This window comes from Canis lupus, chromosome 6 (assembly GCF_048164855.1).
Source record: "Canis lupus baileyi chromosome 6, mCanLup2.hap1, whole genome shotgun sequence".
Lineage (NCBI taxonomy): Eukaryota > Metazoa > Chordata > Mammalia > Carnivora > Canidae > Canis > Canis lupus.
The window spans coordinates 4,905,248-4,932,701 of NC_132843.1; the positions used below are offsets into that span (position 1 = coordinate 4,905,248).

At 41.1% G+C, this 27,454-nt stretch overlaps 1 protein-coding gene and 1 long non-coding RNA gene across 7 annotated transcripts in view; one reads left to right on the top strand and one right to left on the bottom strand.

The window, feature by feature from the left end:
* PIEZO2 (piezo type mechanosensitive ion channel component 2) overlaps positions 1–20,343 on the top strand; it is a 440,944-nt gene extending 420,601 nt beyond the window's left edge. For all 5 annotated transcript variants that reach the window (XM_072828696.1, XM_072828697.1, XM_072828693.1 and 2 more), the window contains 9 exons: positions 4,631–4,789; positions 6,545–6,692; positions 9,856–10,044; positions 10,348–10,440; positions 11,754–11,926; positions 13,771–13,899; positions 15,099–15,178; positions 17,764–17,947; positions 18,792–20,343. In XM_072828696.1, coding sequence (XP_072684797.1) covers positions 4,631–4,789; positions 6,545–6,692; positions 9,856–10,044; positions 10,348–10,440; positions 11,754–11,926; positions 13,771–13,899; positions 15,099–15,178; positions 17,764–17,947; positions 18,792–19,044 — 1,408 coding nt within the window. In that variant the 3' untranslated portion in view covers positions 19,045–20,343. The remainder of the gene's footprint in view (positions 1–4,630; positions 4,790–6,544; positions 6,693–9,855; positions 10,045–10,347; positions 10,441–11,753; positions 11,927–13,770; positions 13,900–15,098; positions 15,179–17,763; positions 17,948–18,791) is intronic.
* The window catches only part of LOC140634931 (uncharacterized), a 44,006-nt gene continuing 34,321 nt past the window's right edge, over positions 17,770–27,454 (bottom strand). For both annotated transcript variants that reach the window (XR_012032246.1, XR_012032247.1), the window contains exon 6: positions 17,770–19,024. This is a non-coding gene — a long non-coding RNA (uncharacterized lncRNA). The remainder of the gene's footprint in view (positions 19,025–27,454) is intronic.

Consider the following 27,454-nt stretch of genomic DNA (forward strand, 5'->3'; position numbering starts at 1 on the left):
AATGTGAGTCGGTTCCTCAAAAACATTTTCATTGCGTATCCATGTGCATTTGTAGAAATAGGTTTTTCAGAATGAAAGGAGTGATAGCCTTAGTGATCTGAGAAAACTGTGGTCCTTCCATTGTGATTGTCTCTACAATGAGACAAAGATGAACTGGAGCATGGCCTTACGGGATTATGAAGAGGATGAGAGGATACCAGGCTATTTCATGTGAAAAATGGATGCAAAAAAATGGAGACCGTTTAATAGAAGAAAATATAGAGGGGTCGTGGGCTGCAGATGACGGTAGTGTCTGCCACATAGGCTAGTTTTGTTTAGTGTGACAATGTTTGGAAAGTGCCTGGTGGGGGGAGAGGAGAGGACGGAAGCATTCGGCCCCATGACGCCATGATGCTGTTGTTGTCAATATAGCCACTGCTGCTGGTTAAGATGCATTGGAGATGGGGTGGGAGGTGGGGTGACCTAAAAAGAGCAGCCTAAAGTTCCATGAGGAAAGGGCTGGTGACATCCTTGGACATGGCTGGCTGCTGCCTTTCAGTCTGTCTCCTGCAACTCTAAGCTCTAGCTATATTGACCCTCTTCAGTTCCCCAAGGGCACCGTGTCCTTCCACACCTCAGAGGACCTTGTTCACTGCTCTTCTGTCCTGCCTCTGAACCACTCTTCCTCCTCACTCTTTAGATTTCCTGGGGTGCTTCCACCCAAACACTGCTTGAGGCCAAGTTGGTGCTTAATGTATGAACAAATAAATGGGTCAATGGATAGAAGAGAAACAAGAGAGGACTACTATAAATGGGGGATTATGTGAGCAAAGGGTCAGCACTTGGGGACATGGAGGCACCCATATAATGTAATAGGAATGATCTTTTAAATGAACATATCATTAGAGATGCCTGGGTGGCTCAGCAGTTGAGCATCTACCTTCAGCCTAGGGCATGATCCTGGAGTCCCAGGATCGTGTCCCGTATCGGGCTCTCTGCATGGAGCCTGCTTCTCTCTCTCTGCCTGTGTCTCTGCCTCTCTCTATATATATGCCTCTCATGAATAAATAAATAAAATCTTTAAAAAACTGAACATATCATTAAAAGTCTTCATGTTTAACAATAAAATTGATCCTTTTATCATACCTCAAGGGCCATTCCTGGCCAAGCTTCATTAATAACATTAATATCAGGCTGGCAAATGCTTTTACAAAGTGTGATTAGAAAGTAATGAAAACTTCTTTCATTTTGTGATTCATAACTTGATTTAAATATCATTTCTAATGAGGATATCCAAACATCTTCTGACAATGCTAGAGCTACCTGTCTGCTCTTGCCTAAATGGTTAGGCTCTGATCTTTTGATTTTAGTGACAATGCAAATATTTTAAAAGGAAAAATGGAATTAGGATAATTTTCCATGAGTCTGAAGTAGAACTAAGTAAAGAAAGGATTGTTACCCAGAAGACTACCAATAGCCCAGTAAGTCTTTCACACCATACTGTGTATGGGGAGAATAAAGATAGCTTGGCTGATAGAAAATAATTCAGATTAAGGCAAACTTTTTGTAAAAATACTAGAATTTGCTCATGAAAACATTGTAGATCTCATTCATTAGTCTTTAGAATAAATGTGATTTTTCTCTATAAATATTTCTCTATATATCAACTCAGAAATAAATCATATTTAACACCCATGGTAGTGAGTGTTGAGATCTGGGACTGAGCCTCGCATCGGGCTCCCTCCTCAGCAGGCATCTGCTTCTGCCTCTGCCCCTACTCTCTGCTAATGCTTGCTCTCATTATTGCTCTCTCAAATAAATAAATTAAATCTTTTAAAGAAAAAACAAAAAAATAAAAAATGATAAAAACTTAAAAATATATTGAATAGTTCCATCACCCAAAAACTTTCCTGTGCCCTTTATAGGATCCTTCTCCTTCACCTCTAGCTCCTGGCACATCCATTTTCTGTTCCTACTATTTTGCCTTTCCCGGAATGTCGTATAAATGGAATCACACATTCTATGGCTTTTGAGGCTGGCTCTTTTCACTTGGCATTATGTATTTAATATTAAACCATGTTGTTGCATGTGTCACTACTTAAATATTTTTTGTTAGTTGGTAGTATCCTATTGTATAAATGTACCAAAGAGTGTTTAAGCATAGAAAAGTTGAAGGACATTTGGGTTGTTTCTACTTCTTTGGCAATTACAAATAAAGCTGCTATAAATATTTTTTTAATGGCCTCAGAGATCATTTCTATCTCATTGGATCTCACTTTTAAGCCCCACCTAAATGGCCATTCCTAATGCAATGAATATCCCTATCTTTATTTTTGGATGTTTAATTCAAGATGTTAGAATTGTTGAACCTTGAGTCTTCATTACCAGCATGTCAGTGACAACATAATTTCATGACATTTCAAGCCATGCTGCCATTACTTGTTGACATCCCAAATTCATTTTTTCTCTTTCAGATATTGTTCCTGAAAACTTAAATTCCTTATTGTGCAAAATAAAACACTCATTAATCATCATATTGTCTAAATCCTTTTCAAAACAGGAAAAGAATAAGGGGAGGAACAGATTAGGAGTTTTAAACTCTACAGAGAAAAATTATGGCTACTGGTTATAATACTGAGCATCAGGACACTCCAGTATTTTGAATAATTAACCTGATAAATGGCTTTTTCTGTGTATATGCATATGATTTAGTCCACAAACTTTCAGTGGTTGATATAGTCTACAAAGAACTGTGTGGCATACTGTGGGGGACGGAGACATGAGTAAGGTCTGACTCCATCCTCAAGTAATAAAACATGGAGAGACGACCAAAGAAAAAGGTCTTCCATTATAGGACAACCTTAATGTCCCTAGTAGATTTCACAGGATTACTTCAGGAATCAGATTAACTAATAACAGATTAGCAGATTAACTATTACTTATTCCAAGTTGATTCACTTTAAGGTTGTAGGAAGGGAAATGTTTGTTTGTTTGTTTGTTTATTTGTTTGTATGTTTTTATTTAAATTCCAGTTAGTTAACAAAGAGTGTAATATTAGTTTCAGGTATACAATTTAGTGATTCAACACTTAACATTCAACAATTGTCATCAAACAATGAGTAGTTCCTTTAATTAGGGCTAGAAAAACAACAGTTTTATGTCTTTGATTATAATTTTGATAGATGTCGAATTTTTCTTTGTGCAGTTTTTATATAAATTATCTTTAAAATCCAAAGGCATTTCCCTGAAGAGCTAAAAGACTGCTCATTCCTACTACTACTGTACCAATGGAGACAGCCCCTAGAAAGGGATAGGAGGAATAGTTGCTATGGATTCTCTGTAAAATGTCTGATATAGTTATAAATAACTTGTCAAGTGCTAAGTGATGGTCAAGTATATTTAATTTATTAGGACCCGAAATACTGAAGCTGGTTTCTCTACAGCAGAGACACTAATAAGCAATATTTTTGAGATTTCTGGTTATTGAGATCTACATAGATCCTTATGCCCCTGAGACACAAAGGCCCATGTGTTCCTGGCTGGTTCTTAGATCTGGCCAACTAAATAGCTATTTTCAGTAAAAAATAAACAAACAAACAAAAAAACCACAACTTCTTCTAATATCAAAAATAAATATTAAGAGACAATTCTGAAACATAAAGAGTAACACACTTCATGAATAAGAAACTAAGTATTGTTCTTAATTTTAAATCCAGGGAAAATGATACCTAGGTCTTGCTGAGTCAAAAGTCTTATTTTTTATTTCCTTTTAAAAATGTGTGGACCATGTTTAAGATTCTCACAGAATTCTGCATTTATACAAAGTTAAAAATGGTCCTGTGGCTCACCATCCTTTGAAAATGTGTTCCAGATTTTTTTCTGGTGTGAAATATAGTTCCACCAAGTTTTCCCTCAAACTTATGCTAGCATTTATGAACTGTATAGCACTATGAGTCTCTTCATTAATTATTCACCAGGAGAAAGGACTACCATCTCTATTACTGAAGACATCATTAAGGAAAGAATGTTAGATTATGGAATCATATATTTTTCAAAGGCAGGGAAAATCTTCAAATAAAGACATGAATGTCTTGAGCATGATATCTTGAGGAACAAACTCCATAGCTTGTTAACACAACTGGAACCAAAATCTGGGTTGTGAAACTGTTAATCCATGACCTATCTTTATAGATAGAAAAAAAAAAATCAAGGGGAGGAGGGAACTCACTTCTCAAAACTCTTCTACATCTTCCAAATTATGGATCATTTAAAGTAAACAAAAAAAAAATGCTTTTTCTAATGAGCTTTAATTTGGATCATGTTAGCAGCATTTTCCACATTGGGAGAAAATGATAATTCGTAGATTTGCTTTAAAATAAATTAGTTTAATTATAGACTAAGTAACTGCATAATGCACTAACACATTGAAGGCACCATTTATAAATTTGTTTTTAATTATTAGATTTTCCTAACCTACTTTTTCTGTGTTTAAGGTGATCTATGTAGAGGATTCTTACAATTGACTGAATTGACTCTAAGTGGCAGAGGGACACTTAAGCTTTTTTTTTTTTTTTAATCCTAAACTGATGTCATTTTGTGCCAGAAGAATATTCCAATATTTTACTTTTCTGTTTTTTTTTTTACATTTTAGGAAGTTCAGCCAGAACCTGGTTGCTCAGCTTTGGTACTTTGTGAAATGTGTTTACTTCGGATTGTCTGCCTACCAAATCCGTTGTGGCTACCCAACACGAGTTCTAGGAAATTTCCTCACCAAGAGCTACAATTATGTCAACCTCTTCTTGTTTCAAGGGTAAGGAAAGACTATTGTCACTGTCACAGAGGAATGACTGGCAATAGAAAGGCATTTTGGTTCCTTGGGAAGAAACAGGAAGGTGCAGAACATTGATGTAGCAATATAGATCGCCATGGAACTCTTAGGATGTCTGGAAAAAGATGGATATGCCTCTTTAAATATCTTTGTATGTGTAGAAAGTAGGTAGTTGCCACATACTTTGCCAGTATATTGTTCTAGAATCATTATCTAGAATCATCATTCTCTATTGTCCTATCCTGCATAGTTACTATGGTAATATTTCAGAATGAAAAATAGGGATACATGATCCTTAGGTATTAATATATTTCTGGGCTCAGTGGAACAGAAATTTGGAATCTGGGCTATTTCAAAATACCTTTAGGATTTTGTGTTTACAATGATTTCCTCCATTGGAGAGGGCCATTTATTCCACCTAACATCAACCTAAACGCCACATTACTTACTTGCTCCTAATAATGTCAGCTACTCAAATGAAATATATTGGCTTTTCTGTGTGAGGATTTCTTTGGTAGTGTCTCTTCTCTGTTCCCTTGGAAATTATACCACAGCATAAAAGGCCGGGCTGCTCACAGCACTGCTGGCTCCTTGGTTGTACTAGATTTAGGGATGGGTAACTTACTCACAGAAGAGGTGTTGAGCATGCTCAGTGAGTCATTTAGTATTGTTCTATGTATGGCCTGATATTTCTTCCAGGGGTGGAATTAGTGTTCACTTGGCAGAGCTGAGTGGCCTAGGGGAGAATTTCTGAGTGGTAACCCAAGCTGCTCTGAAGGCCCTGAGGTGCACCCAGGTTCTCCAGCCTGAGAGAAGCTGTGTTAGTCAAAAAGGAGGAATAGTCCCCAGACCCAAGAGGAGCCCAGGCCAGCCCATTCCTTAATACAAGAAGCTAAGCCAGAATTTTATTAAACTTAGGCATCCATTTACTGAGTCTATAAGGTATGGGCTCTGCTATGTCTTGCTCCTTCTGACATCTCTCATTTGCCCTCATCTTTCACGTACCAGGTATATAGCTTTTCCTAGTTCATTCAACAGCAAAACCCCAATATTCTATAATCCTCTAGCCAACAGATTTTCATAAGCAAATGCTTAAAATAGTAAAATTATGGTTGTTGGGTTTGTTTTTTTGTTTTTTTTTTTGGTTTTTGCTTTTTGTTTTTGTTTGCGGTTTTTTTTTTTTTTTCAGAAGATAAAATCTTAAGGTATAGAAAATCCTAAAGACTCAACCTGAAAACTGTTGGAAGTAATCAATGAATTCAGTGTAAAGTGGCAGGTTGTAAAATCAATATGCAGAAATCAGTGGTGTTTCCATAGGCTAAAAGCAAAACATCATGGAAACAAATAAAATCATCCCATTCATGGCAGCATGAAAAGCAATGAACTACTTAGACATAACTTTAACCAAAGAAAGATTTGGACAATGAAAACTACAAAGCTTTGGTAAGAGAAAGTGGAGAGGACATCTTCAAACTTACTTAAAAAGGAAATCCTAATTTATGACCACCAGCAAAAAGGAAAAAAAATGGAAAAAGGAATGGGCAATACTAATTTATACATTGATTCATGATAGGAAGAGATTGTAACTCCAAGTTGCATTTTCCCATAAGAGTCTCCCTGAGAATGTTCCCTGAGTCACAAGGACTGAAACAATAAGAAACTAAATGAGCTCCTGGGGTTGGGAGAGTGAAGAGGGTCACCTCACAATCTTGTCTAACAAGATGCGGTTTCTGGCAGGTTCCGCCTCGTTCCCTTTCTGACTGAGTTGAGGGCTGTGATGGACTGGGTGTGGACAGACACAACCTTGAGCCTCTCCAGCTGGATCTGTGTTGAGGACATCTATGCTCACATATTCATCCTGAAGTGTTGGCGTGAGTCCGAAAAAGTAAGGAAAAAAAAAAAAAGAAGGAAAGAAAAGATATAATCTTTTGGTTTCCCTTCTATCCAAGCTGGTTATGAGATTAATGTGAAACTGTAAGTTTTGTGGCCAAATAAATGGAGGCAGGGGGCAAAAAACTGGGAGGTTCTATGAATGTTCCATTGGTTTCCACCCGTGGACTTGGGGATTTTGGACTCACTACTGCCTCAGTCAGCAACAGCATCCAGATGTGTTCCCATTTTGGCAAAGTATACTGTAGTTATTTTTAAAAGAAGAAATGATATATTGCTTTGTGACCCAATAATTCTTAAATGGTTCATTTGGGAACAGAAGAGAACGTGGGGTGGTGGAGAATGTGGGGTCAGGTGGCTTGGACTCAGGATCACCCTCTGACTCACCCTTTGATGAGCAATGGGACGATATAACTTCTTTGTGTAAAGGAAATTGAAGTACAAATATTTGCTTATCCTGTTAGATTGAATATTAAGATTGAAATATGGATAGAATTACTGTTATTTGTTGGATTTTTTCCAAAGTTTAACATCTGTGTTTATGGGGTTTGTGAAGGCGATAGGGCTGGTAGGAAACTTAAAACCATAGAGCTTGTCTTGATTTTTAAGGAGTAAAAGCTGTTAAAATGCCAAAACATGAGAGCTGTTCTACCAGAGGGACTTTGAAGGTACCAATCTTGGTGACAAAGGGTCTGGAAATCATAACAAATTGTTCTGTCTGAAGTAGAAAAATATGGAAGGAGGCAAAAACAATAGCCATTTCTAACTATTTGAAATACTGGGAAATAGAGGAAATGTCTGAATTAATTTTTAAGACTCAAGATAGCAGAATTAAGACAGTTGGGCAAAAGTTCTGGTAAGTTTCAATGACATATGAAGAACTTTCTTGCAATTGAGGCTACCCCATCATAGCTTGGCTGCCTCAAGAGGTGTCCATGTACACACAGTGACATGTACTCACATCCTTGAACATTTGTGCCAGGAAGCGTGGGTCCACCTCCAGCTCTGGGAGCTATTCATTCAACAGTCACCGTATCAGTTGTCTATTGCTGTGATCAAACTACCTGAAACTTAGTGAGAGAGAGAGAGAGAGAGAGAGAGAGACAGACAGACAGACAGACAGATAGATAGAGCCGGGAGGGAAAGAGAGTGAAGGAAAGAGAGAATCCCACTCAGGCACCATTCTCAGCACAGAGTCCAACGCAGTGTTTGATCTCACAACCCTGAGATCATGACCTGAGCTGAAACCAAGAGTCAGATTCTTTTTTTTTTTAATAAATTATTTATTTATTTATTTATGATAGTCACATTGAGAGAGAGAGAGAGAGAGAGAGGCAGAGACACAGGCAGAGGGAGAAGCAGGCTCCATGCACCGGGAGCCCGACGTGGGATTCGATCCCGGGTCTCCAGGATCGCGCCCTGGGCCAAAGGCAGGCGCTAAACCGCTGTGCCACCCAGGGATCCCCCAAGAGTCAGATTAACCAACTGGACCACCCAGGCTCCCCAAACTTAGTTGTTTAAAAATAACATTTTCTTTGCTCCCAATTCTGTGGGTGGGCAATTTGGGCTAAACTTCACTGGACAGCCTTGCCCAGGGTCATCTGGTGGCTGCCATTTCAGAGGGACCAAGCACAGGTAAGAGAAAGGCCAGAGAGAGAGTCAATTCAAGAGAGAGGCCAGTTGAGAGGATAATTTCAGAACGGAGAGGATCTGAACCCCTCTGGGTGTTAAGGAAAAGAATACTAGGAAAAGGAAAAGCAAAAGTCCTTACCAGCAGAGCCAAAGGAAGAAGGTCCGGGTGGGGGCCTGGAAAGCATAGAATCAGGGGCCTGGGTGAACAAGTTAGCTGTGAGAAAGAGGAAGCTGGAGAACGATGGGCAGTGAACACACACACCACATAGACTGGCTTCTCCATGAAATAGATGAGGTTGTCTGTTGACTAGCAAGAGGGAAGGACGGCATCCTAAGATGACCCAGAGCCTGTCCGCAGGGCCATTGCAAACTGTGAGATGCTGTTTCTTCTGGATGAATGGATGGGGAGCTCTTATATGAGGGGGTTTCTGAGTCAGAGCTCACATTACTGTCCCACAGTGATACAGGGCCACCTTTCATGCGGGCAGCTGCATCTGCCCCATCCGTTGGCTCTTACAAGCTTTTCACTGCCTTAGAGCCAACATGTTACAACCTTTTTAATGCCGTAGCAAGAAGCTCACACCCACTGCCCATCCTCCTTGTGAAGGCCCGTCTCACTCTGCCCTAGAACCCTAGGCGTTCCTGCCCAATGAAAGGTTCACAATTATTGTTGTTATTTTATCTTCAAGAAATTAGAAGCCTCTTTTTAATGTATCACCTCTACTTAAATATATACTTATATCTTTTGCTAAGTCAGTGGATATTTCAGAGTATTAGCCTTTTAAATCCCACGTGGTAGAGCTTCCTGAGGAGCTTAGGTGTCAGGGACCTAAGTGTCAAGACGGTCCAAGTGAATTCTGTCCCACCAGAGACTGAAACGTTATCAGGGACAATCTCTTGTCTAGTGTGAAGCAGAAGAGTAAGCTTCTTTTAACAGTAACTTTTCTTGGGGATTATCTGGAGTCGAATATGCTGTGCTCCGGGGGCTATATGAATACACTTTATGAAGCCAGAACAATTTCCTGAAAGCTGGAGTGTTGGCATATGAATGCCCACAAACACAGGCCCCTCGGTCCTTTTTTAAAAAGATTTTATTTATTTGAGAGAGAGGGAGTTCAAGCATGAGCAGGGGGAGGGGCAAAGAGAGAGTGAGAAGCAGGCTCCCCACTGAGCAGGGAGCCTGATGCAGGGGCTCAATCCCAGGATGCTGGGATCATGATGTGAGCCGATGGCAAATGTTTAACTGACTGAACCATCCAGGTGCCCCCTCACACAGCAATTTCAAGGAGAAGGTCTCTCAGGTCCCATTGGTCCCTTGATACCACTGTGAGGACATGTTGGGAGCTCATTACAGCTTCACATCACTACTTAACTTTGTAGAGTGGGGACCAGGTTGCTCTCCCCACTTCAGAGTGGACAGAGCAGAAATCAGGCCCCAATCAGGTCCTGTGGGAAGAGTGTGCATCCTTCCCCTGCCTCATTCTGGTGGCCGGAAGCCTGAACCCTGTGTGCCTCCTCTGTTGCAGAGATACCCACAGCCTCGGGGGCAGAAGAAGAAGAAAGTGGTGAAGTACGGCATGGGAGGCATGATCATCGTTCTGCTCATCTGCATTGTGTGGTTTCCCCTTCTCTTCATGTCCTTGATCAAATCTGTGGCAGGGGTCATCAACCAGCCCCTGGACGTCTCAGTCACAATTACCCTGGGAGGGTACCAGGTAACTGCTGTGTGCCTAGCCAGTCATCAGCTAAGGATGCTTAGTTAGCTCTGTGGGCCAGATTCGTCCCTGCATTTTAACCGGTCAGCAGATATATGATGTATGAACTAAGGCACAGGAGACAGTGAAAGGATAGTTCTGTTCTGGTTTGGGGCACTGGAGTAATCACTTCAAAAAGAGATCTCTGAGGCCAGCTGCCATCAGGTACTCAGTGGGTGATATACTGTGTAAATATCTCTCTTTTAACCCAGGATGCAGAGACGCACCTCCGAGTGTTGACAGCACTGTTTCTTTGTTTTCCAGCCTATTTTCACAATGAGTGCCCAGCAAAGCCAGTTGAAAGTTATGGATCAGACAAGGTTTAATAAATTTATGAAAGCTTTCTCTAGGGACACTGTAAGTAAATGCATGCAGTAGATCTCTGTGAAGACCCTTCACCTAGGTGAACTTACTGCTTGTCATTTTATTCCCAGTTCTGCCGTGGCCTCTGGTGGTGGGAAGGACTTTTCAGGGATTACCAGTTGTTCACGGCAGATTTCTGGCCACTGGCCACTTTGATAATCTGATAATACATTATGTCTGTATTGTTGGATATAAGTATCAATAAGCAAAATTTTAATTCAGGATATTTTAATGTAAAGTAAGCTCAACGAATGTGAATCCTCTTGTATATTTCTAAATGTTCTTAATTGTGGTAGATATTGATCCCTTTGATGGGTAGGACTACTCTGAGAATCTATCTTAAGGGGATAATTCAAAATACTGGAAAAGCTCTATGCAGATAACCTGCTTGTGATAGCATTCTCTGTATTGATAAAAGTTGGGAGTAACTGAGGGGCTTGATAAATAGAAACTGGTTGAATAAATTATGGCAAATGTATTGAGTGAATCTGATAGGCATGGGCTTTCCTAGGGTGGTTGGCATGGGACAAGGGGGCTACCACTTTCCATTTTATTAATGTGCCATGTCGTCTAAATATTTTCCAAGCAACTTCTTTTGTCATGCAAATCATCATTACGAAGACTGTGCATGGCATGAACATTTCTGAAGATAAAACATAAATGAATAAGAATGTATGCTATTATTTTTTAAATGATTGAAAAAATAAAATACACATTTCCTAATGCATGTAACAGTGATAATGTTCTGGTGGCAAAGTTGTGGCTAATGTATTTTTTTCTCTACATTACAAACTTATAATAATATAATAAGTTGATTTTTCTCAATTAAAATTTGCTTTACAAATAGTACTTTCTTATTTAAAGAAAATTACTAGGCAAACAGATGCTTATATCTTTTATAAAATTATCAGCCTGTAATGCACACTGCCCAAACTCATCTTGAGGGATGTGCAGCTGGGAGGTAGGACAAGGATATTGTGGGTGGATTAAATTTGACTGTCTCTCTAGAGGGAACACTCCAAGAGTTGATAAATTTCCTTCTTAGTGGGGAGGAATAATGACACTAGATCATTTGCTTTTTATTTATTGATTAATTGGAATGAATCCATAGCTGTACTGGTCAGGCAGCATCACCCTTGCTCCATGTGACTAGGGCTGCCCATCCCTGCTCAGAGGGGAACAAAATAGTGCCACACAACACCAAGACCGTTCACTGTAGAAACTGTCCTTCCATAGGCAGAAATCCTCTTTATGTAGTCAGACCATGTGTATGATCTATTTATGCATGTGTATTTGTGCACATACAGGGTGCTATGCAATTTCTGGAAAATTATGAAAAAGAAGACATAACAGTAGCAGAACTGGAAGGAAACTCAAATTCTTTGTGGACCATCAGCCCTCCCAGTAAGCAGAAAATGATACACGAACTCATGGACCCCAATAGTAGCTTCTCTGTTGTTTTTTCATGGAGTATTCAGAGGTAGTTACTGTCTTTCCATGTATGATTTCCCTTTTCCCCCCAATCTAAACTCGGGGTGGGGGTGGGAGGATAGAAGGAAAGAAAAATTCCATTGATGTGGATTTTAGTGGACATTACACTTGGGAACATTCATTCGATGCTACAGCTAACATTTGTGTTTATTAAATAATGATCTGCCTGGGAATCTTTGACAAAAAATAAGAACTTCATCATTTTCCTTTTTCCTACTAACTTCTCTTTAAAGAGAGGCTGTCAATGAGTTCTGTGAACAAGAGAGAGAGGTAAAGTGAAAAGGAAAAGGGTAATGACTTACAAAATGAAATAGTCTGGATGGTTGTAAGATTTCCCTGAAGGGGTGAGGTTTGGTCTTAGTAATAAAGAACAGGCAGCCTTAAGAACCTAAATTCTCATTTGTATCCCCCCAATGTCAGGAAGCCCTGACAGATCTTTTCTCCAAGCGTGAGGTGTGAGAGCAGCCCAGCAGTCCCAGGAGAGGGAGAGCCAAGAAAGATTCCTCCTAACCTGAGCCAGTAGCCAGCATGCAGCCGCTACTTTGCTTTTTTCATTTTTTCAAGTTTTTATTTAAATTCCAGTTAGTTAACATACAGAGTGATACTAGTTCTGAGTGTATGAAATGGTGATTCAGCACTTGCATACATCATGCAATGCTCATCATGACAAGTGCGCTCCTTAATCTCCATCACCGTTTCATCCATCCCCCCACCCATCTCCCCTCTGGTAACCATCAGTTCACTCTTTATAGTAAAGAGTCTATTTCCTGGTTTGCCTCCTTCTCTCTTTTGTCCCCCTTTGCTCATTTGTTTCTTAAATTCCACAGATAAGTGAAATCATCTGGTATTTGTCTTTCTCTGGCTGACTTATTTTGCTTTACATAATACTCTCTAGCTCCATCCATGTCTTTGCAAATGGCAAGATTTCATTCTTTTTGGTGGCCGAATAATATTCCATTGTGTGTGTATACACACACATCTTCCTTATCCATTCCTAATGGCATGTTTTAGGAAAAGTTCTTGCATTCAAAACTCTAAAGTGTTGGTGAAGCATTTGGGAAATTTTGACACAGTACATTAGTTCAAAGGCTTAGTTTTTGTTTGTTTGTTTGTTTGTTTGTTTGTTATCACAGTCTTGTGATCCAGGATTCTATGCAATCTTATTTGGACAGTCAAGTGATAGTTCATTTGGGTGCATGATTCCTGGATTCTAGGATGAAATTAAGAATCATGATAGGTACCTAAGAAGTCTTCTCCAACCTAAAATGAATTTCCAAGGAAATGGTAAAGAAAGATTTCAAAGGGGGCCATACAGAATTGAAAGAAAGCCTTTCTTCATCTTATTTTCTCTCTTAGAATTTATATCCCAAGTTCCTCGCATGGAATTCTGGACTGCCAAAAATTTATTTTATAGCCTTTCCTTTGAAGAGCTACCAAAAATAAACCATAGTAAAGATCAAACTTTGATTGAACATTCTTTTAAAAACATGGATTTTATGAGTCACCACAGAGACTAATTTCATTGGGTTAATACAAAGAGTGTTGCAGAAATTCATGTAAGAGCATCAAGACAGTTTCTCTTTGAGTCAGCAGACTGCCTCCTCACCTGCCATCTGTTTTAAAGGTGATTGTGGCCTCCCTGGGGTTTACTAACTTGCTTGTCTAAGAAGCTGAACGTAAAGGTGAGGTGGACAGAAAAGGTTGGGGTTGACAGTTTGGACCCAATGAAGACTTGGTGAGATTAATAAAATGAACAGTCAAGTGAGTTTTTGAATCTCTCTTCCAGACTTCTGAATAATCACTGACATTGAGCCCTTTTATCTTTCTTCACAGAAACATGAGTCTGGGTGCAAAAGCAGAAATTGCAACCGATAAGCTTTCTTTTCTTCTTAAAAATAATACACGTAAGAATATAGCTAAAATGATAGCCGGCAACAACACAGAAAGTTCAAGAACACCAGTGTAAGTGATTGCTCCTGTAAATTAGCTTTATTAGATGGATATATCTGGTACAAAATCTCCATCTGCAAATTCACATATGCAGGAAATTCACCTTTCTTCATTCTTCAGTAACTCAAGTAAATCTCTACTTGGAGGACTTGTGTTGCATTAAAGCAGCTCTGTTTCCCTCCTTTCCCATTCTCTGTCCACTTTGCCCTGGAAGTACTGATCTTGTCTCTGGGTAGCAAAGCTTGCTCTTATCTGACCATAATCACCAAAAGCCAAGGAAAGTCTCTGGGAGACCCCTCTTCTACTATTATTCCTGGCCTGGGGTCATTGAATGCCTGGCTAGTGGATGGGGGATATGGGGAAGACAAGGGGTAAAAGGAAACTTGGGGAAAAAAAACTTATCTTAATATATTATCCTGACATATAAGTAAGTACTTCACTTCAAACAAATCCAAGATGTGATGTTTAGATTCTAATATGAGAACTAGTAGAAGAAATGCTATTGGTACAAAATTGCTAAATGAAGTATTCCAGACATTCACCGGCCAGTGCCTGGTTCTGACCTCCAGTTAGCCCTGGCCCGACTAATGCATTGAGTATAAGAGCCACCATGCTGAAGTCCTCACACGTGTTCCCTAAAACAGCCTTTTTTAATCACTAAAGTTGAAGGAACCTCAAAGATTGTCACATCCTCCCCCATCATTTTCCCTTGAGAGAGCAAGTCTAGAAGGATGTGAGCAGGTCACTCCATTTGTCCTTGGCAGAAGGGGGATTAGGTTCAGGCCACCAGTCCTCTCCTTGAGACTCACTCTTGTCACTCAATGGATTCATGAAGTCCACTTGATTATAGATATAATTATATATTTACACAGAGCATAGACATTGATCCTAGCAGGAAAGACAGCCCCTTGCCTCAGAAACAGTCCCAGACATGGAAACTCTCTGTAGCAGCTTTTAAGCCATTAACTAGCTCATGTACAGAGTTTGCATGATTATTTGAAGAGAACCTGGTGATTTGTTTGGCTTCAGAGATTTCTGATTATAATGGAACCCATAAACTGTGATGACATCACATTGTGTAGATGTACAGAGACTCACCATTATTTGTTTGATATGAGGTCAAAGTTCACAACAAAAAAATCTATTTTATGTGGACAAAACAACTAAAACTTAACTACTTCCCCCCCCCCTTTTTTTTTCTTAACATACAGGACTATAGAAAAGATCTACCCATATTATGTGAAAGCACCTAGCGATTCGAACTCAAAACCTATAAAGCAACTTTTGTCTGGTAAGAATGAGAAGGAATTGTTTCAGAACTTTATTCAATGCCTGCAGTTTGCATTTTCAGCCTTTCCTGAGCTGCTTTCCAGTGTCCTTTCCCTGTGAGACACAGCTTACAGGAAGCCTAAGACTCCCAGCTGTGGTGACAGCTAGAAGAAACCAGTCCATCACCAGAAGCCATATTCTTCATTGTGTTCATCACTCTAGAACATGATTGGCTCAAATCCACATTTAGCAGCTTAGGTTACTGATTAATCAGTCTGTTTACTTATTTCTATTAATATCCATATCTTGGGCAGAAAATGGTTTCATGCAATGTTAAATATGATGGCCCTACAATAAGAACAATAAAAATGGAGCAGGGAATGTACTTGATTCAATTCAAGGGTGGTCAAGTATCCGTGCTAGCCTCCAAGGACTATATTTACCCAAAACAACAGTAGTACGTTGATGTTTGGGGATTCTTAAGCATTAATTATTTAGTTATGTAATTATTTAATTAAGTAATTTAATTATTTCAAGCATTGTTTGACTTCATCAATTGCCTGGATCAGAGAAGATGTGAACATATGTTAAAGATAGAAGGACAATGCAGTCATCCAAATCGTGTTCTTTCCTTTGCCAACGTGGGTTGCTCATGGTCACCAGGCAGTGCGCCAGGCACTGGAGAGCCTTGCGTGGCTCATGTTTAGCTGGAAAGATAGAGATGTAAATAAACAGCTAGAAGCCCCCATGGAGATCACGTGAAGTAGAGGCAGGGGCAGGTTCAGAAGATGAGCATGGGTGGGGCCCCACATCTCTATGCTTTTCTCCCTCAACAGTCAATAATACTTATGTCTTACATGATAATTGTAAGATGCCTTGACAACTTTGGTATTTCCCTTTCAGTCCAAATAGTTCTGGAAATGTTTAGTCCAAGAGCCAGATTTCTCAACAACATCATGCCCTCTGAAACCCTTCTGTCCTTCAGTGGGTCCTTCACACCTGCTCCACCTCAGCAGATGACCCCGCAAACCTGCCAGGCCACTCCTTCAGCTGCTTCCCTTTCCCTAGCAATGGGTCTCAAGTTTTCACCAATCTCCCCAGTTCCTTTCAGCCTCAGGAAGATGGAGGGCCCCTCCCTCCAAGATCAGCCTCACCTTGTGCCCAGATTCTCAGCCTCTCCTCACCCCTGTTTCCCTTTTCTCAGCTACGTGTTCTGTTCTCCTTGAACACAGGCTTGTCAGCTGTGTCATTTGAGGTCCAGGCAATGAAATCCTTCTTCCCCAGATCACACGGTCTTGGTGCTCTCAGGTCCTGCCAATACAACACCTTCTCTGATGAGCTTTCCTGAGTTATGTCTGATATTTACCACAAGGCATATTTAGCATAGGTTAGTGGTTATCACCAGTTTACAAAGGAGGAAACAGAGGCTCAGGGTGCAAACTGCTCAGCAGAGGCTATACAACCAGTATGTGGAAAAACCAGATTCAACCCTGGGCCAGATGTCCCCTCTCAAAAATCTCTAGACTTCAGAACCAAGGTTCTTTTTGTTCCTGAGCATTCTACATCATTCACATGCTTCTTTCTTTATCTTTACCAGTTTCCTTCCTCACCATCCATCCATCCATCCATCCATCCATCCAATAGTTATTCATTTCTAGGCACTATCCTAGATTCCTTTGCTCCAGGAATTGAGTAGGAAATAATGCAGACATGGCTCCATGCTCACAGAGTTTACAGCTCACGACCATGATTCTCAGTGGAGGCTCTATTGTCATTGGCAAGGGTGGCATTTTCCTAGAAAGACCTACTCAAAAAATTTCAAGCTTTTTGTTCACCCTTTAACTGTTCTTTTATATTGACCCTGTGCTCCAACAAAAGTAATCATGAACCACGCATCATGGATTTTCAGAACATTACTGAGCCTCATGCCATCCAGTCTTCCTGAAATAGCCTCCTCTTCCCTTCCATCGCCACTTACTGAAGTTCTCACTCCACAAAACTCAGCTCACAAGTCATCTCCTCTGGGAAGCCCTCATGGATACTACCAACCAAAAGTAGACTCTCCATAACAGACCTTGTCAATGCAGGTCTTGCAGTGCTTGCCATATTCCCATTAGTTGTGCTTGTATACATGGCTTATTCCCATTGAGATATGGAATCATGCTGTATGCAACTTTGTAACCCCTTATCACCTAACAGAGGGCCTTCTCCTAGAAAACACTCAATAAATGCTGGTCATAGGATTAAATTAGTCAATTCAATAAAAAGTTAGTGATTTGGGGTTTTAAATGTCTAACTAGTTCTTCGGAATTATCAGTGAAGATACTTAGGTGATTGGTCTTCCCTCTCTCTCCCTGTGATGTGGCTGCCATGTGTACTTAGCAACAGTGAGCTGTCTAGTGACAAAGAGAAACATTATGCTCACCTAGGGCCCACTTTTCTTTCAACACTCCCATTGTTAACAACAGGTCCCTGTGTCCTATTTATCCTGGCATCATAAGCTATGGATTGCAGTAACCAGGTTTTGCCATCTGAGGGAGGACTGTTTATGTGCATTAAATTCTAATATTCTCATGCTAACTTGATTTCATTTTTCTCCTCTTCCAGAAAATAATTTCATGAATATCACCATCACTTTGTCCAGAGACAACACAACTAAAACTAACAGTGAGTGGTGGGTTCTCAACCTGACTGGAAATCGAATATACAATCAGCATGCTCAGGCCTTGGAACTGGTGGTCTTCAATGACAAAGTCAGCCCCCCGAGTCTGGGGTTCCTGGCTGGCTATGGGTAAGAACTTATGTCACAGTTAACAGTTACAGGAGTCTACCTCTGTATCATATAAAATTGACAATGGGAAGCCTTGTATCTTCCTAGAATTCTTGAACTTAACAGCTGCACCATTAAAATTCACAGGTCATTGGCCCTTTGTTTTAAAAAATGAAGAGCCAGAGTCCCAAAGAAGTCAAAATGCCTGGTGTGAGTAACACCCTTCAGGACAAGACTAGAAGTCATATTGCCAGTTTCTTCACTCTACATCTTCCTGTTACATTTAACGCCATTCAGTGTTCAAACTTAGAAATTGATGTACGATTACCTCTTTTCTGTTTAGATTGCCTTCTAACCTTAGCAAACATGGCCTCAATTAGACATCACAGTTTGGGATGTGGTCCAATGTCCAGAATGGTCTGACACTACCATTTCACAGTGTTCTGATGCTCAAATTCTAGGACACATACATCCCCAAGAAGACATGAAAATCTGTTAAGAACTCATTGTCTATGCAAAATTATATTATAAAAATAAAGATCTAGGTGCAGAAAAGTGTAAATAATACAATTGCATTTCTATAAAATGTATTATGTGCTTTCTTTATATAATATATGCAGCAAACCCACATGAAGTTCTTCCCTGAAAACTGTTAACATTGGTTATCTCCAGAATTGAGATTTTTTTTTTTTAACTTTCATTTTTCAGATCTTACAGTTCTGTAAGGGAAAAACTCCAAGCTTTGATAAATTTATCATACCTTCTTTGGAGTTTGAGGGAAATACTGTTTTTCTTTTAGTTGTGTTCTGTTAACTGTATTTCACTGGCAGATACAATTTCTACTTAATGTTTTGTTTTGTTTCAGGATCATGGGATTATATGCTTCAGTGGTCCTTGTGATTGGGAAGTTTGTCCGTGAATTCTTCAGTGGAATTTCTCACTCCATCATGTTTGAAGAGCTTCCAAACGTGGATCGAATCCTGAAGTTGTGCACGGATATTTTTTTAGTTCGAGAGACAGGAGAACTGGAACTAGAGGAAGATCTCTATGCCAAATTAATCTTCCTGTACCGATCCCCAGAAACCATGATCAAATGGACTAGAGAAAAAACAAATTGATACCTTGAGACACAGACTGCAAATCAAGTGAACATTTGAATTTTTTAAAAAGCACAATATTCTCATAAGAGCTAAGCATTTCTAGTTGGATGGAAATGGTTTCTCTTCTGACAGGTGGTCAAAAGGAGCTGACTTCCTTTTGCAGTCTAAGCTACCTTGCAGATGAAGGCGCCTGTTGAAAAAGTTATTTGTAATTCCATTTCTCCAAAATCAGGGCTACTTGTTTTATGTTTTAGTCAACAGTGTCTTGCATTCTGATTGACTATGCAAAGGAGTCACTTATGGGTCTCCTCCCTCAGAGAAACAGGAGAGAAGAAGGAAGAAGGAAAGACACACATGTTCTTCTGTGCAGGGACTGCACCCTTCCAGAAAAGATGTTATGATGCCCTACGTTGTGCTGTGTCACCAACAGGGAATCTGCTGTGAGGAGAAATGATGGGCCTCAGCATACCCCAAAAATACACAACAGCAATAGGAGGCTGAAACTCCTGAACAGATTTCTGGGGGGACGAAGGGAGAAAGGGAGCCAAAGACCCATGAAGATGCCAGAGGAAGGATAAGCCTCATTCTAAGCAAAAAGTTAACATTAGTGACACTCTTACTGCCTTATCTTAACTGAAGACTAATAAAAAAAAAAATCTTTTCATTAAACACCAGTGACTTCTCAGGAAAAAAAAAAAAAAAGCAGCAAAATAAATATGTGGACACTGTCTTTGTTGAGGCCCAGCTAGTGACTGGCTTCAGTGGTGGTGACTGTTCTGCTTCAGAGTTCCTGCTCCTCGTCAGACACAGGCTCCAGGTAGAAAGATAAAAATGGCACCCAGCTGGATGTGGAAAATACTGACTTTGTAACTCTTTACTAATGGAGGTCATGAACGCTCTTCTACCTTTCTCCATCCCTTAACACGCTTTTTTCCCATTTCGGTGATTTAAGGCAATGGTGTTTTCCAGTATGTGACATTTTCCTTCCTGTTTTTCAGGTATATCAAAGAGTTTACATATTCCAATTCACATTTTTACATCTGAGACGGGTTTTTTAAGTTCATAATTATGAAAGAAATATGTATATTGAGCTTGGGGAAATAAAAAATGGCCTTTTCTTAAATTATTATTGGTAATACAACCTCTTCGTTAAATAACAATGTAGCATGAAAATTTATGATTGAAATGTAGTTTTCATTCCATATTAAAATATAGTTTGTGAGGAATCATCGAATGGACTAGAATAAGTAAAAAAAAATGATCCTATGTAGTTTGGGTTCAGGACTGACTTAAAATAAAGCACATCTTGCAAAGTCATTTCAAGAATGTTCTTCATTCTGCCTCTTTTGCATAAAGTAGAAAAAATAATTGTTTTCAATACTATCTATGCACAAGGTGTTAAAAAAATCAACTGAGAGAAGAATTCACTTCTTGTTGGTTTTATTATTTTGTCTTTCTCATCTGAATAATGAGATTATATTATTCTTCGTGAATAATATAAGCAGAACACAACTGGTAATAAATTGATTTCTAAAGAGTTACAGTGAATATGGAGCTTTAAAAGAAATAGAAGAGTTCAAATGATGTTCAGCGTCGACATTCAGCGTCTTCTAGAGAATCAGTGCGTATTTGTTCTTCAGACATGAGAGCCAGCATGCTTCCACTCTGCAGGAATCAACTTCTCTAGTCACTGTTGCAATAAACTCAGACCCCTTAGGGGAACTCTTTAGACCATGTTCTGATTTCCCAACAACAGGAAGAATCATTGAGCATATTTCTGGTTGTGAATTCTTTCTTTTAAAAATATCAACTTGGGGATCCCTGAGTGGCTCAGCGATTTAGCAGATTTAGCACCTGCCTTTGGCCCAGGGCACCATCCTGGAGTCCTGGGATCAAGTCCTGCGTCAGGCTCCCTGCATGGAGCCTGCTTCTCCCTCTGCCTGTGTCTCTTTCTCTTTCTCTCTCTCTCTCTTTCTCTCTCTCTCTCTCTTTCTCTCTCTCTCTCTCTCTCTGTCTATCATGAATAAATAAATAAAATCTTTAAAAAATATATCAATTCAAGGGAATTTCCAGAGAGCACATTATGATATATTTAGGAAAGAGGAGAAGTAGGAAATGCTCCTGAGAAGAAAATGTAAAGGCCAAGTATACCAGAATGGTAGTGTTCCTCAAGAGAACAATTTCCAGGGTTCAAGAGAAAGCTTCCCCATGTGTCAGAGGGGAAAATGTAGAAGTAAATCTAAAAGATCGAAATAAAGAACTGTAGAAGGGAAGTGCTTCTTCCAAGGAGGCATGTGCTAGGGTGGAAATGTCAGATCCCCAGGAGGTCTATGAGTGCTGGCCCAGCCTCCGTGGGCAGGGAACCCCCAGGCCAGGTCCCTTCCCCTCGTAGCCTCACATATCTGACGACATGAGGGGATCATCCTACCATACCCAGCCACACTCTACACCCTAGCCCAGTAGACCCTCCTTGTGAGAGGAGCCTGCCACCTCAGATTGGGTTCTCTGGAGATGGCCTCTGAAATGAACAGCCACATTTCAGGGCTGTGGGTCCAAAAGGACATTTGGGGCAGTGGTCCCAGGAGTGACAGTGGTCAGCGAAGATCAGACAAAGCGTGAGTCGCACCCAGCCCTTCCGGGCAGTCGGGACCTGGGGTGGTTCTTCCTTGTCTCAAGCAAAGACGTGGCACCTGGAGGCTGGCACCAGCAAGCCATTGTCACAGCCTCTGCCTGTGTGGGCGCTGATGAGGCCAGAGCTCACTCCCATTAAGGAGGGGCACAGCCCTGAGCCCTGAGCACGGGCATGTGGGCGTGCAGAGGGCGGTCACAGCAGTTGCAGTACCCACCCCTGTCTATCCTTGGGCCACTCAGACTCCCAGGTTCCTGTAATGAGATCACGAGGTCTTGCTTCTCACACAAGGGAAGAGTAAGATGTGGTAATTCCAGCCTCCGCTGCTGCAGCTGCCGTCACCGGACGTGACAGTCATCATCTACCCCCTCCACCACCTGCGCCCCTCACCCTCGTCCAGCCCCTGTTCTGATTAGGCAGGGAGCCTGGCAGGGGGAGAAAGGCCTCAATCCTAGGAGGCCCCCCATCCTGGTTACCACCCTGCTCTGGTCACAGCTGCTGCATTTACCTCTTTACCATTCAGTCCAAGTGTGGAGCACTAAGTACCCCAGGGGCCACTGAGCACTAGCATATCCCTCACACCCGTGCTGTGTAGCCATGGCCTTCCCCTCTCTGGTGGCCTGGGTCAGCCACCCCTGCCCATAAGGTGACTCTGAGCATAAGATGACCCCATGTGTAAGGCGACCCTGTCCATAAGATGACCGTGTCCCATGCTAGAACTGTCTTATTGTCCTTCTAGTTTAATTATGCTTTCTAAAATAATTATTTGCCTTTTTCACTAGTTTTCAAATCCTGATTTCTATTGTTCTTTAATATCCTCTATTATCTTCTTAATTGATCTTAGTTCTTCTTGAAATACTACGTTATAGTTTTTACCCAGTTTGTGGGTATGTCTTTCTGGTAAACTTTTTTGGTCTCTAAGGATGTGATCCTGCTTCTTACTTTTTTTACTGATAAAAAAAAATATTTACTGATAAATATAATTGATATTATATTTAAGTGCAGCCTTTCTCGGTGGCTCCTTTGTGTGCGACATTAGTTTTCCTAACTTTTGGGTATGAAGATGGCTCCTTTACCTCCATGATGCTGGAGTCCATGGTCCTGGAGTGTCCACAGATTCACCCTGCATTCTGAGGCTCTTGCCACTGCTCTCCCCACCCATACCTACATGGGCCTCTCCTCCCAGTGCTGACCCATTCTGCTTCTCTCTATCCCCAGCAGTGTCCCCACATCATGGGGTCTGGTCCCGGGAGGCAGTTTCAGTCCATTAGCTTTGCAAGTTCAAGGGCCCAACCTGCCTTGCTGCTATCCATGCTGCTAACCAACCCCCTGCCTTCATCCCAGTGTGAGGACTTGTAGAATCCCCTCCTAGGGTGTCCAGGGATCATGATTGTTGCCACGGGGGGGCCTGATCCCAGCTCTGCCAGATGGTCTCTTGCTTCTATCTTCTGCCTCCTGCATAGGGTTTGCTCCACAGATGTCTTGTTGCTGCCACGAAGTCTGTGGGGTTTGTCCTTGCTGGTCTCAGGTTGCTGCTGCTTTTACCTGTCCTAATTCCTCTAAACACAGCCTTGAAACACAACATTCAACAAGGAAGAACACAATTAATTTCACGATTAGAGATAATAGCCTTACATCTCATTGGCCTGCTTAGATCAATTATTTGGTATAAAGTTGCCTTAGGACAGTCAGTGTGCAGAAGTGATTGGTTCTCAGAAGTCTACATTGTTTGGAGTAAGGGGTATTTTTTTTAAATAAGATATTTTTAATTATAGAATTGTTTTAAGTCATAAATATCTATGGTTATGTTCACAGGTATTTTTATTTATCAAATTTGCCTGTCCATCTACCCTGCTCATATTTTTAAGGAGCATTTGGTAATCTTCCCTATTGTGTATTTGCTTTTGCTTTAGAAATCTCTGTTTCTACCTTTCTTATTCCTTCTTTTCTTTGTCTCTCTCTGTGTGTGTGTGTGTGTGTGTGTGTGTGTGTTATTCTTTATTCTTTTTCTGACTTCCTGGGTTGGGTACAGAGATCCTTATTTTTCTCCCTGATGATAGCTCTGCAAGGCTCTATACAGGGTGTCCCAGAAATGAATTAAAAGTGGAAATGTTCCAAGCTTACAGAAATCATCATTTAAATGTTTAGTTCTTTAAATACTGTATGCCTCTTCAGCTTTTTTATCTTTTTAAGGTTTTGTTTTTAGAGAGAGGGAGAGCAGTGAGAGGGGCAACGGGAGAGAGAATCTCAAGCAGACTCCCCACTGAGCTTGGAGCCCCATATGGGACTCAATCCCGTGACACTGAGGTCAAGACCTCAGCCGAAATCAGGAGTCCAATGCTTAACTGACTGAGCCACCCAGACACCCCTCAGCTTTGTGAATTTTGAATATTACATTTTAGTTTTTTTTTTTTTAAAGATTTATTTATTCATTCATGATAGAGAGAGAGAGTGGCAGAGACACAGGCAGAGGGAGAAGCAGGCTCCATGCACTGGGAGCCCAACGTGGGATTCGATCCCGGGTCTCCAGGATCGCGCCCCGGGCCAAAGGCAGGCGCTAAACCGCTGCGCCACCCAGGGTTCCCCTACATTTTAGTTTTTATCCCACATGTGCAACAATGTGAGGATGTCCTCTTCCAGGCCAGCACCCACAAAGATGAGGCCTCTGCGTGACTCACTCCCACCTCCATCACTCGTGTGGTGGTGAGTCAAGGCAGGTCAGCCACTGGATTCCTGTTCTTGAACAATCTGCAAATGCAGCCCTTTCAATTCCTTCTGCTCAGGGTTTGCAATTTGAAGACGGACTAGAACCGCCGGCACTGCACAGTGGTAATTTGAATACACTAAGAAAGATAGTAGCATCTTAAAATATCAAATATTTCTCCTTCACAGCAGGGCCTTTTCCAAGCTTGTAGCATTCATACTTCTAAAGCCATTAAAGTTTAAATCTGCATAAGACTTTGGGACCCCGTATCTTTTCTTCTTTTTTTTTTATAAATTTATTTTTTATGGTGTTCAGTTTGCCAACATATAGAACAACACCCAGTGCTCATCCCATCAAGTGCCCACCTCATTGCCCGCCACCCAGTCACCCCCACCCCCCGCCCACCTCCCCTTCCACCACCCCTCGTTCGTTTCCCAGTTAGGAGTCTTTCATGTTCTGTCTCCCTTTCTGATATTTCCCACTTATTTCTTCTCCTTTCCCCTTTATTCCCTTTCACTATTTTATCTTCTATGGAAGACTAAGTCCTGGGCCAGAGACTTTCATGGGTGGGTTTCCATTTCATGGCTTTCCAGAAGAAAGGCATGTATTGATAGCACATGTGGGGCCAGTGGTGGTAAGGAAAGGCGGGGGGAGTACTTAGGGCTCTGGTGGGAAGTTGTGGAAAGAGAGGAACTTCTGGAATCATCCCGGGACTCTGGGAGCAGCCACTGACTGTGTGTTTCAAGTGTTCAAGGAAAGCAAGATAAAAATTCCTAGCCTCTTGCACCCAGACTCTACTATCACAGTGAGCCCAAGAAAGATCGGTGGAGACAGATATAAGAGCCACTCATAAAATAATAATAATAATAATAATAATAATAATAATAATATAAAGAATAATAATAGGAAGAAGATGGAGAAGGGCAAGAATGAGTCGATTGGTGTTGGCTCTTATTATTATGTGCAAACCCCTGTGCTAAAAGCATGAGGAATCAGAGACAGAAAGAAGCTTGGGTACCTGCCCACAGCATAAATAGATCAAGGACTTGATTTCTTTCCCTTGGGAATACTGTCTGCTCTGTGTGACTCCCAGCCTTCCCTCCCTTCCTGCTAAAACCTTGCCAGCCTTGCTAGAGCACACCTGCTGCCCATACCCCAGCCTCCTGTCAGAACCCCGCCATCCCACTGGAAACCCAGCCTCTACTGGAACCCAACCTTTCCGTGACAAGCCCAGCCTCCTGCTGGCACAACCTCTCCACTGAAGTCTCCTTTTGATCAGCCTCTGTTCCTGCCTGACCTAGCCTTGGTCGGCTCTTCACTACGCTGCCAATGTGAGCACCCCCACCTGTCAGACCTCACTGGGCCCTTAGATTCCTGAATACCTTTTTGGTATATTTGGGGTAAGATTAGTTATGACTGAGCAATTCTTCCCCAATCCCATCTGTGTGGCCCCACAGTATTTCTTTCCCACACTACCGAGTTTCTGGGGTGGGAGCAGGGAATGCACAGTGAGATGCACCCTTTGGCACATAGAGGTACCACTGAACTTCTCACATAATGGGAGAAAGGGTGATGGAGGTGACTCCCTCTGCACGTCACCCAGGTGGGTGAGCACAGCCAAGTCAAACGTGGGCAATTGGTAAAGTTTTAGGAGGTCTCAGGATTATTTTTCAACCTAAGAATCTGATTTTTGGCTTGATAGCCTGGTCTTTCTGTATTCTTTGATAGTAATAAATGAGCTCGGATGAAGGATAATGCTACAGATATGGGCAATATAGAAAAATGTTACCATAAGGATCAATGATTTAATAGATTGCATTTCAATATCATGCATTTTAAGGAAATCGCCAAAATGAGATGGGAAGTATATGTTTTGACACTGACAGTTGATCTTATTTGCCCTTCACCAGTTACCCCATTTCACTTACACTGATAGAAGCATACATGCTTCAAAGTCCGTGCTATCAAAGGGAAGACAACCCACCCCTCCCCTCCTGTTCCAGGGTCACTCATGCCTATGCTCACCTGGATAAGCCAAGCCCAAGTCCCTCCAGAGTCTGGTCACTTGCTCTCAACCATATGTAGGAAAAGAGCTTTCCTGAGTCACTGAGGTGTCATCCTTCCCTTGGGCAAGTCTACTCCGTGGACCAGCCAAAATGCAAGGAGAAAAGGAGATCAATCTGCTTCCAGAATGGAGGTAGTCTCTCTATTCCTGATTGTGATGGACTTTCCAGAAGAACATTTGAAAGTGAGATTGAAGTGCTCTCTGACATGTGGATTCCTGGTGCCTTCCTCCTTTACCATGTCTTCCAAAGAAACAACAAGCATGTGCTGGCATTTTAGTGGAGACAGGTTCCTTGCTGAGGGCTTCACATAGATTATCTCTTCTAGTGCTCATAGAAAACCCAAGGGGTAGGTATTGTTTTTTCCATTTTACAGATGAGAAGCTAAGGCACAAAGAGTTTAAATGTTTTTCCCAGTGGGGCATAGCCAGTGTTCATAACCCATACTTCCCACCATGCTATGTAACCAAATCCCCCCAATCTTCTAGTTACAAAGGAAGTCATTATGAAGGAAGACAAGGAAAAATATATGAAAACCTGGAAGAAGATTATTCCCAAGTAACCTTTTTACATGTGAAATAAAATACTAATCTTAATATAATGATCATTTATAAAATGCTTAAGAATATCTGTTAAGAATGAATAAGTTATTCTTATATGCTGTCCCTACTTTTCCCTTTGTAGTTGCCTGGGGACTTAATGTTTACAACAAAGGAGTTAGTTGGTCAAGATTAGAATATTAATTTACTTGAGAAACATATCTGAACAAGGTGTCATGATGTCTACAGGTGTCTATTGAATAAAAGCCACCTGGTGAAATAAATTAATGTTCCTCATCTGAATCACAGTCCTTCCAGCCAAGTGTGGAAGAAAGTAACAGTGTGGTATGCTTGAACCTGCTACCATCAGGTAGCATCAAGAACATGAGGGTGGAGACGAGAAACAGTCATTTCATCAGGCCGTAGGCTTCTTGGACATGCTCGTTTTTTTCAGCCTCTCAGACCCAGCACTTTGATCTACCATGCTCTACTC